At 30.9% G+C, this 12165-nt stretch overlaps 1 protein-coding gene across 1 annotated transcript in view; it reads right to left on the bottom strand.

Annotated features, from left to right (window-relative positions):
- Positions 1-10742: 10742 nt before the first annotated feature.
- Positions 10743-12165, bottom strand: part of LOC134695116 (dnaJ homolog subfamily C member 13-like) — a 71585-nt gene continuing 70162 nt past the window's right edge. The window contains exon 56 of the mRNA XM_063556309.1: positions 10743-10863. Coding sequence (XP_063412379.1) covers positions 10751-10863 — 113 coding nt within the window. The 3' untranslated portion in view covers positions 10743-10750. The remainder of the gene's footprint in view (positions 10864-12165) is intronic.

The following is a 12165-nucleotide window of genomic DNA, read 5'->3' as shown; positions in this document are numbered from 1 at the left end:
AACATTAATGAAGAAAGAATAGAGAAAATGACATTAAATGTTAAAAGAATAACTGGAAAAATGAAGATCCCCATTAAGACATCTTATCTTTTTCCATCATAAAAGAAGTGTTTTTTTGTGCATATATCAATTGAAAGTATATATTTCTTATGTGTGACAAAAAAGCGAAATCTGATTGTGAGTAACACCGCACCCTTGTTCACCCGGAGAAAATTAAAAGTTGCTGTTTAAAATAAAAATTTGTAAGGGTTCCGCGGAACCCAGTGTCTCGCCTACTTTTGCTGTAACTCCCAGGCTCAACAAAAATGAGGAAAACAATCAATAAAAATATTCCTCTTGATACTATCTTTTTATTGTAAGAAGCTTCTGTCCAAGTTTGGTAAAATTTCAGGATAGTTTATGAATCGAATAAATGTTTTAAAAACTTTAACTGCAGACTGTATGTAAAGTTAACTGGAAGAAAAACTAAGTCCATTTATAGGTAAAAAACAGAAAAAATGGAATTTTATTTTGGCAAACTTTACTTCTGGATACTATCTTATGATCATAAACAAGCTTCTGTTCAAGTTTGGTAGAAATCCAGTATAGTTTAAGAAAGATATTCAAATTTTAAAAACTTTAACCACAGAGTGAATGTATAGTTTCCCCACAGAAAAACTAAGTCCATTTATAAATAAAATAATCTTATGACCATAAACAAGCTTCTGTCCAAGTTTGGTAGAAATCCAGTATAGTTCAAGAAAGTTATTAAATTTTCAAAAACTTTAACCACGGAGTGAATATGTGTGAACGCCGCCGCCGACGACGACGACAACACCGACTACGACGGAATGTAGGATCACTTAGTCTTGCTTTTTCGACTAAATGAAAACTTTGTCAAATTATAAAAATAATAAATGTTCCCCAATTTAAAAAAAAACAAACAAACATTTACATATTTCCGAAACTAAAGAAAAAAGTATTTAACAATGCGCAGTCCTAACCTTAACTTGGTCAAACCTAACCCTAACCCATCTTCGCTGTTGAAAAATTTGGCACTGGAAATTCCTCATTAGCAGTTTTCAGTTTTACAACCCGGTGTTAAATCGAGTAAAAAAAGCGTCGTTGATTTGAAAAGATGTTTTTTTTTAAGTATCTCAAATAATCTGTTAGAATAAGTTTTATAATTATGATAAATAGACCGTGTTGACATTTTATGATTGGGATCCTTCATAGGTAACTGATTTCTGTAAGAGCTTAAGAATAGAATTAATCCACCGAAGAAATATACTAAAGAATGGTTTTTTTTCCGACGTAGTCGGTATATAGTTTCGGTTTGTGCCCTTTGAACTTAAGGACGTTTAACTATGGCAACAGAATACGTATGCTCGAAAATCCTTTCTGTGATGGAACAAAATGCTGTCATGGTGGGTGATTTGGTTGTGTTTCAAAAAACGTCTCGAAAATTATATCGTGATGGAAAGCAAGTGAAAAACTATGAATATTTAAACTAGATCTTATATTTTTAATAAAATAATTGTTTCTCCAATAGCTCTTTGCATCCATAACAGCTGTTTAGGTGTAATACCACCATTGATTTCCCCCTATTAGTCTTTGTTAAATTTGCACTTTTCAAAAAATTGTGCAGAATTTATCTTTGTTTCAAATAAAGAAATACTTGGCATGAGTAAAGTTTTATCCTGTTCAGTTCTATAGAAAAATTTTCACATAACATTTCATTGCATATAAGAAATTGGAAGTTAACCAATCAAATTTCTCCCCTTATTCTATCTGTGCACAAGGTTTAGTCACCATGTATAACCTCAAGATTACAAAATTTTCTATAGAAATCACAAATAAAAAATAATGGTGTTTTTTAATAAAGATACTACTCATGGTCAGGTGCGGATCCAGCTATTTTAAAAAGGGGGGTCCTAACCAATTACATGTCCCCATTCAAATGCATTGATCATCCAAAAAAAAGGGATCCGCGCCTGCTACTTTTACTACCAATAGTTTCTAGCTTTGTTAACCATGATTTAAGATTAATGTTAACAGTAGTAAATGTATATTTGTTTCTGGTTATTTGCACTGGATTTTTTGACAAATAATTTTTTTAGGTGTCATCCCAATATTCTTATATATATATATTATTGCCTTAATATAACCAGACTATCAAAGAATTTCTTGTAGTTACATTCCGATGGAGATTTTATTTAATTTTAATTTTAAAGAGGTCCTGCATCATTAAGTCTTGTGCTTCTGAAGGTTATCGAAATGATAGTTTTAAACATATACTCAAATTTAAATACGTCGGATATCTTTTTTAAAGATATTTCTTGTTATAGTCTACCATTAACTACAGTCTACGGTATTATTTAATTTTAAAAAATACAACCCAGAGTCTCGCATAAGAAATCGTCCATTACTAAGGAAAATTATATTTACATATGTATTTGTAAAAAAGTAGAAAGGGTTTAATTTGCCGTTGACCAAGATATTCAAAAGAATTTATTTCAGAATATTAAGTACATAATTATATATTTAATAGATATAAGAAGGTGTGGTACAAATGCCAATGAGACAACTCTCCAACCAAGTCACAATTTATAAAAGTAAAAGGTCAAAGTACTGTCTTCCAACACGGATCCTATAGGCTCACACCGAACAGCAAGCTATATAGGACCCCAAAATGACTAGTGTAAAACCATAAAAACGGGAAAACTAACGGTCTAATATATATAAAAAACGAGAACGAGAAATGAGAACGGAAAACACTCATGAACCCTATCAACAAACGACAACAGTTTTCCTGAACATCAGATTCCTGACTTAGGACTTGTGCAATGACTGCATATTTTTTATGCAATGACTGCATATTTAAAAGACCTTATAAACCAAAAAGGAACTAAAAAAAACAAAATTCTTATAAAGTCAACTTTGCCTGAATTGAAACCTTAGTTTCAATATTTATTAACGGACAATTTTAGAAAGGTTTGGTGTAAATCATGTCAGTACCATACTGTATTCCATACTTTGAAATCTGAGAATTCGATTTTCTCTCTTGTAACAGTAAACTATGTCCTTTGTTACAATATGATGCCTGCGTCAATAAAACAAACAGGATTTGTTTCATCAGTAAATTAAAATCAATAAACACACTGAATATCATTGTAAGGGAGCTACCATTTTGATTTTAAGGTGTGGGGGTGCATGGGGTGTTCGGATGAAATTAAAAAAAAAATAGACAGGACAAGAGTTTTGAGTAAAAAAAGTCAGGATGAGACAGTTTGGCTATTAAAAAAAAAGGACAGGATGACAATTTAAGTAAAAAAATCTGGACAAGCTATTCACACAACAAAGGCAGGACCGAACAGATTTAAGAATATAATGACAGGACAGATATTAGAAAACAAGAGGCATGACAAAATTTTCCATCCTAGGCACCCCCATTCCTCCCTTGGAAATTAAATGGCAGCACTCTTATATACAAATATATGCGCAATCTTCATTTGAACTTTGGTGGATAGCTGTATCAATTTATTGGCAAGCATGCCACATCTCTTTATTTTTATATAGTAAAGCTGCTATACTCATTAACAGTAGGGTGTACGACTAGCAGTTATGGCTAGCTCACACATTGCTTATTATTCTATATGTTTAATTACTGGTCCGTGTATAAAATAAGTTCACTGCAAGTTTTGCAAGTCTTGACATCCCGCTTTTGATCAGTGATACAATATTAGTAGCATATTGACCATTTACAATAACATCCAATTTATTTATTCTCTCGTGTATATGTTCAGTAACTTTGTAAACTTCTTTAGTTTCCTCAAAAATGTTTCCAAACGTTTCTTTCAGATTTATCTTAATTTCTGCAAGATCGTCTTTCAATCCATTTTGATCAGAATTTAGTCTTGTAATTGTGTCTTTTAAATCTTGAATTTGCTTCATAATGTCAGTTTTCATTTCAATAATTTTGGATTCTGTGAGCGTTTCGTGTTTCTCAATTGCTCTGATCCTGTTTTTATTTGATTCGTCGAAGGATAAAATCATTTTTCGAATTTCGGAACTGTCACCGGTATGGTTGATGGTAGAAACTTTAGCCTGGAGATCTTCTAACTTAATCTTTTGTTGTGCGACTTCTACCTGTAATGTATGAATATAAACGGAATAAAGTAACTATATTTTATATTAAATATACATCCTGAAATTGCTTAAAACATTAATCAGATTTTCTTTCATAGGATTTTTCAAAAAAAGTTCTGCTTTCTTAACATTTTAAGAATCAATGTTATAATGTGCTAATTTAAAATCATTTCTTTCATACCATGCATGCTATAATATTAATTCTAAAATAATTTTATCGATATGCATCATATGTTTGTCAATATTTTTAAACCGAGCGTTAGCCAGGTTAAAAATGTTCACATTTATAATACCTGCCCCTAAACCTCCACACCAGAAAGGTAAGCAGATTTCTTGTTGACAAATGCTGTGTAGAATATTTAAAATAAACATCTAGAGATCACCAATTAGCAGGCATTCTCACCAATACCAGGGTCTTAAAAGACATTTTTCTAACCTGTGTTTAGCTCACCTGGCCCGAGCCAAGTGAGCCTTTCTCATCACTTGGCGTCCGTCGTCGTTAACTTTTACAAAAATCTTCTCCTCTGAAACTACTGGACTAAATTTAACCAAACTTGGCCACAGTCATCATTGGGGTATCTAGTTTAAAAACTGTGTCCGGTGACCCGGTCAACCAACCAAGATGGTCGCCATGGCTAAAAATAGAACATAGGGGTAAAATGCAGTTTTAGGCTTATAACTCAAAAACCAAAGCATTTAGAACAAATAATTGTTCACCAGGTCAAGATCTATCTGCCCTGAAATTTTCAGATGAATTGAACAACGGGTTGTTATGTTGTTGCCCCTGAATTGGTAATTTTAAGGAAATTTTCCTTTTTTTGGTTATTATCTTGAAAATTATTATAGATAGAGATAAACTGTTCACTGCAAATATGTTCAGCAAAGTAAGATTTACAAATAAGTCAACAGGACCAAAATGGTCAGTTGATCCCTTTTTTCGTAAATCTTAGTCAGTATCTTTCACAAAAATCTTCTCCTCTGAAACTACTGTTCCGAATAAAATCAAACTTGGCCACAATCATCATTGGGGTATCTAGTTTTAAAATTGTGCCCGGTGACCTGGCCAACCAACCAAGATGGTCGCCATGGCTAAAAATAGGACATAGGGTAAAATGCAGATTTTGGCTTATATATAGATCAAAAAACTAAAGCATTTAGATTAAATCTGATAGGGATTAATATTGTTTATAAGGTCAAGATCTATCTGCCCTGAATTTTTCAGATGAATAGGACAACCCTTTGTTGGGTTGCTGCCCCTGAATTGGTAATTTTAAGGAAATTTTGCTGTTTTTTGTTATTATTTTGAATATTATTATAGATATAGATAAACTGTAAACAGCAATAATTTACAGAAAAGTAAGACCTAAAAATAAGTCAACATGACCAAAATGGTCAGTTGACCCCCTTAGGAGTTATTGCCCTTTATAGTCAATTTTTAACAATTTTCATGAAAAATTTTACTAACATTTTCCACTGAAACTACTGGGCCAATCATTATAGATAGGGATAATTGTACACAGCAAGAATGTTCAGTAAAGTAAGATCTACAAACACTTCACCATCACCAAAACACAATTTTGTCATGAATCCATCTGTGTCCTTTGTTGAATATTCACATAGACCAAGGTGAGTGACACAGGCTCTTTAGTTTATATTTATCATCGCTTTTAACCGTGTTCGAAGCACAACCTCTTCTTTTTTATACTAACCACTATCAATATCTAATTGCTTAAAAGGAAAAATACTTACAACTAGATGGTCCTCACTGAATTTCATTTTATATCCCTGGTGTTCTAATTTATCCTGCAAAACTGATATAATGTGGAACATAAAGGCCATACTCATTACCACTGGGAGGCAAATTAAACAAACATCTTGGAAATCCATTCTAATGCCAAAAACGATAATATAGTGATATGCTAACTTATAACAGTACTAATTGAAGTGACAATATTAACGTTATATGCAATCCTGTTACGGTCAATGTGTCAATCTTTTGACGCTATTGCTTTTTTATATAATGATTTATATAAGTATTAAATTTGTTTTCAAATTTTACTACATAATTTTGATTTGAACCAGGTGTGCTATATTGATTTCCCATTACAAAAAAAATGGGAATGGTATCTATGGAGGTAGTCTTATTTACCTGGTCAATAATTGGGAATACCGGTACACTTTTTGGTTTGGCTGTATAGTAAATAAATAAATGTATAGTAAATGCATTTATAATGGCTAAGAGTTTCACAGAACCTGATGGTGCGCCTTAATTTACTGCTGTCAGTTTAAGATTGCAATGTTGAAAGTTACAAAGAAAGTCCATTTATAAGAAAAATACGAAACATACAATTTTTTCTTAATTTGCTATTCTTTATCATGAAAAAACTTCTGTCTAAGTATTATTACATTCAATCAATGTGATGATAAAATAATATGACCCAACCTTATGTAAATATAACTTGTAACAAACTATAAAGTCCATGGATAAGTATAATACTGAGAGAAAAAACCCAAACTAAACTACCCACACTCTTGCTGAGTCTGTTCAAAGTCAGGAGCTGTAGTTTAGTGGTTGTATTTGGTTCATGTCTGTCATGTGTATTTTTCATAATTATTTGGTTATGAATTAGGCTTAAGTGTTCTCATTTGAATTGTTGCACATTTTTCATGTCATGACCTTTTATAGCGAACTATACATTATGAGTTTTTCTCCATGTTGAAGGCCTACAATTGCTTATAACTTCTATTTAAACTCTGGTGGGTAGTTGTCTCATTGGCAATCATACTTACTCATGTAATGATACTTAATGATGTTTTCTGGATCCTCACGGTTTCTCGTTTATTGTGTTTTTATCTCTATTATTTCTGTTTCTGCCATATCTCCTTAATGTTATACAACTTAATGAGTCAGCTATGAGAATAAAATTGAAAATGGAAATGGGGAATGTGTCAAAGAGATAACAACCCGACCATAGAAAAAAACAACAGCAGAAGGTCACCAACAGGTCTTTAGTGTAGCGAGCAGCCTACAGACATTTAGTTTGATGGATGTCTGTTATGAGATGTACTGGAAATGTCTTTGTTTTAAATGTAAAATAAAGAATTTGTAATGATACTTGATGATGTTTTCTGAATCCTCAGTTTCTTTTCACCAAACTCGTATATTGTGTTTTTATCTCTATTATTTCTGTTTCTGCCATATCTCCTTAATGTAATACAACTTAATGAATCAGCTATCAGAAACAAGATGAAAATAACATGCAGACTCATTTTTAGCAAAGCTTTAACCAAGAAACAGCTCTTCGCCAAAAAGCCTACAGAGTTTTACTTTAATGGATGTATGTTCCATATGTGTTAGAGGATGTGACACAATAGGGCAATTACAAGCAGACTCATTCAGTTTAGAAAAGCTTAACCCAAAACAGCTTTTCACCAAGAAGCCTACAGACATTTAGTTTGATGGATGTCTGTTATGAGATGTACTGGAAATGGCTTTGTTTTAAATGTAAAATAAAGAATTTGTATGGATAAAACTTGATAAAATCAGGGATTTTCTATACTTCTATACTAAAGAAAGTCCCTGATAAAATGAACAAACAAAAATACAACAAATTTGTAGTAAATTTATTACTGTTGCATGTTAAAGTATTAACACATCATATAGTATAACAATTCTATAACATTTATTCATCATTATTACATATATTCATAACTTTTATCATAAAGGTAACATATATGTGCAACACTTCATTTGGCTGATTCAAATCTACAAGGGAGATAAACGATGATAATAAAACATGATTTTCACAATCTGAAATGATAAATGGTCTAAAATCAGGTGCCTATTTAACTTCTAACTATTAGCGCTCATTCATGCATAAATTAATGAATTGATGGTATCTTTGTAGCAGAGTTTTTCCTTTTGTTGCACAAAATTAACTAGAATTAGACCCTTGGCCAAAATCATATTTTTAGTGGAAGCACATAATTACCAATTTGCAGACATGAAAGGAATTAATAAGAGAATAACGTGATATACTCCCATTTAATACTGGTAAAGGAAATCATACGAAAACAAAACTTTCAATAAATAAGCATTTGTGTAAATGTAAATTAATACAACAACTCTATTAAAATTCAAAAGCTACAAGCATTCCTTATCTTTGAAATAATTGGATGGTTAGAAAAAATGTGCATGAAACTCATCATCTTTCAAAAAGATAAGAAGCAATGATTGGCTTAGAACTATTCTATGGCAACACCTATAAATACTTTTGTGAGCACCCATGCAGAAAGAACCTAAATTTGCATAACAACATTCTCGAAGTATTCCTGTAAAAATTGTCAACCCTCACCTAAAAATATACATTTATCTTTTATTTTTCAGAAAAAAAATATACAGCTAAGAAAAGTTAACTAATACAAGAAAGAGAACTGATACCTCATATAAAAAACATTTAGTCTCTCAAGGACTATAATCAACCAAATTGGAAATATAAAATAAATTATAAATTTCACCAAAAATTCCATAAGAAAATTTTCCCGTCCACGAAAACTAAAAGTAGCTTTGATTTCATGAAGAAAAAAACTCAATAAAATATATCAAAACAATTATTTTAAATTCAGAGATTATTGCAAGATTTCTATTAATGCAAATTATGAGACTTGATGAGTAACGCAATAATAAGAACTTGAATTCTTATATCTGATACATATTATCTAAATTACCGATCTTGCTTCTTTGTCAACTTTGAACTCTAATTCAAAATAAAATTGAAGAATGATTTTGCCATTTGATTAGGGACTTTCCTTTTTGAATTTTCCTTGGAGTTCAGTATTTTTCTGAGTTTACTTTTTATGTACTGGTCTCAACAGGTAGTCTAGTTGTGAAAAGATATCTTGGTAAATCAAAATTGTGTCACTGTACACTTAACACAGCAGTGATATAGGTTGGCGGCATCATATACTGTGGATTCATTAATATTCGTTGGATACCAATTTTCGTGGATTTCGTGGGTACAGGAGAACCACGAATTCAAATGTTCAACGAAATACACATTTTGTAAAGGAATGAGTGTAGAATTTGCCAAAACCACGAAATTAAATATCCACGAATATGTAAGTTTTCCTCAAACCACGAAAATTGGTACCCACGAAAATAAATGAATCCACAGTATTTCTTTTGTAAACTCAATCTGTTATCATGTTTATTCATTTAATTCTATTCCATTTTAACCATACAAGTATTAGAACTTAAAATAAATTAAAAAAAACCTAAATATTTCAATTGGAATTTAATCAAATTATACTTTAAATATGAAATAAACTTTATTCCCAATCAAACTGCATGTAAAACAATCTTACTGCCATGAAAAATACATATTTGCAATAAGGAGCCATTATATAATTAAAACATGATCATTTACATAATGAAATGAATAATTACAATAAAAACATTTGTAAGCCATTATATACAAAGTGTACAAAAAAACTTAACAATTTAACATTGCACTTTTATTACTATTGAAACAGTTTTTATAAAATGACAAGAAATTAAGTAAAATTTGACAAATACTCAAATATTTATCACATTATTTGATATATTTAACATTATTTGATATATTTAACAATAAATCTAACATTTCATAAAGCAGGCATCCTCTTTTACAAGGGAAGGACACCACTGTAATGATTCTAGAAAAAAAACATGGCTGCTAAATAATTAATTAAACTTGGCAGTTGCATTATTTTTAGAGTCATCAAGCAAGCATCATTTTTACAGGGGAAATACACAGCCATAATAATTCATGGCTACTGAAAAATGAAACTTTGCATTAAGGGTTGCTTATAAATATATCATTTTGTTCATTAATATTTCACACTCCTACAATTGCCAAGTAAATTAAGCACTGAACATGGAATATTCTGAAAGAAAAGCACTTAATTCTCTTTCATTGAGTTGGATGAACTAGGGCAAAAATAAAATCATCTCATATCTATTGAAATACATTACAGCACTATTGTAGAATTGCACACCATTTTCGCTGATTTGCACCACATTTTACAATCAATAAAAAAAATAAAAAGCAAAATTTGCTGAAAGCAATAATATTAAATAACTGACAAAAATTGTCACTGGTTTTACAAAACATAATAATTTCCCTATTCTTAGGGTTGTTCGAAAAATTTATGGGGTGGGGATTCGTAGCACTTAAAATATTCGCAAAGGGGTGGTCATATTTTCCCAAGAATTATGTAATAATTATTAATTGAAATGAAAAATAATATTCTATAGGTGCTAAGGGTCTTAAAAAAGCCTCCCATACCCCATGCGTATAATTCTGGAACAGGCCTTACACAAAAGACTAGCACATTAAATATCAAATTTGTTCTTTTAAATATAAATGTTGAACTTTCATAATCAGCTTCATTTCAGGATAAAAGTATTACACTGAGTACTAAGGGTCTTAAAAAAGCCTCCCATACCCCAATGCATATAATTCTATAACAGGCCTTACACAAAAGACTAGCACTTTGAAAGTTAAATTTGTTCTGTTGAATATGATACTGAACTCTCGTACTCTGCTTCATTTTTTAATAAAAATTATCAGAAACTGAGTCTCTAGTCTAGTAGACTATTATGTCTTTCTTCTTTATCTGTTGGTGGGGGCTGGTCCGGCATTGTGGACCTTGTTCCTGCCGTTAGATATCCAGCCACACTTGGTCCTGTTGGGCCTAAAAAAATAGAAAGAATTTAATTCAATTGTCATCCATTTCATGGTTTAAATCAACATTTTTTGGTCCTCTTGAGAAGAACAAAACAACAAGAACCCAGCATTTCATATTTTTTTTTATGATGTTTTATTGTGTCTGTTTGGTTAAGGCATCATTGTAAATACAACGGAATTTGATGAGACTGTCATCAAAGTGAGAGGGTTAGCACTATAAAACCAGGTATAATCCACCATTTTCTACATTTGAAAATGCCTGTACCAAGTAAGGAATATGACATTTATTGTCCATTCTTTTGATGTGTTTTGTCATTTGATTTTGCCATTTGATTAGGGACTTTCCGATTTAATTTTCCTCTAAGTTCAGTATTTTTGTGATTTTAGTTTTCACTGTTTTATCTCATTACCTACAAGGCATGTCTCAACTGTAATCTTCAATATCATGCATCCAAGAGTACTTTTGTCTATCAGTACTTACTGCAAATTCAGAGATTATTGCGAGGTTTTTATTATTGCGAATAATGCTTAAGAGTTGTAAACGCAATAATTAAAACTCGCATTTTGTAATATTTTATCTGAATTAAGCAGAACTTTTCTCAAAATCGTAAAAAATAAAATCGCATTTAAGTTTAAAATAACAAAATCACAATAATAAATGCACACAATAATTTCTGAATTTACAGTACATATTTTAACTTTTTATTGCTCATATCAAACATGATAGCTGTTGATTTTAAGAATATTCCAAAATCATTTTGAAATCATCATTTCATAACGATTACAGAGGCTGATTACAGAGGCTCGGAATAAAATATCACATTGATAAGTAATAGTTACTGGTAGCTCATGAAAGCTATAGTACAATTGTTGCCCTTTCATTTTACTATAAGGACACTTTATTCCTTTCCTTTTATTTGAAATTACATAATAAAACATTTAGATAATTCAGTTATTTTCAGGGCAAAAGACAGAAGCAGCCTTTATAATTAATTTCTATAAGAAGATGAAAGTTCATGCAGTTATAATACTAGAAGATGCATTCTTAAGCTTTTTAATCATGCAGTTTAGTGTATTCATTCAAAAAGAAATTTGAATATTACAAGTCTTCCTTGTAACAATCTGCACAAGAGAATCAGGAAAATAATAATTGTATTGCATTCTAAGTTTATATGCTTATGTAATATATATGATTACGGACACAAATAGAAATTATCTAGCTGCACATAGCTGAGCTATGTACAAATATTTTGGTGTCTTTAAGAACAAGTGTTAAACATAGGAAAAGCTTGAAATACTGTAAGATTCA

Source organism: Mytilus trossulus, chromosome 13 (assembly GCF_036588685.1).
Source record: "Mytilus trossulus isolate FHL-02 chromosome 13, PNRI_Mtr1.1.1.hap1, whole genome shotgun sequence".
In the NCBI taxonomy this organism is placed as follows: domain Eukaryota; kingdom Metazoa; phylum Mollusca; class Bivalvia; order Mytilida; family Mytilidae; genus Mytilus; species Mytilus trossulus.
Note: the sequence above shows the minus strand (reverse complement) of the source record. Positions and strands in the feature narration are given on the sequence as shown.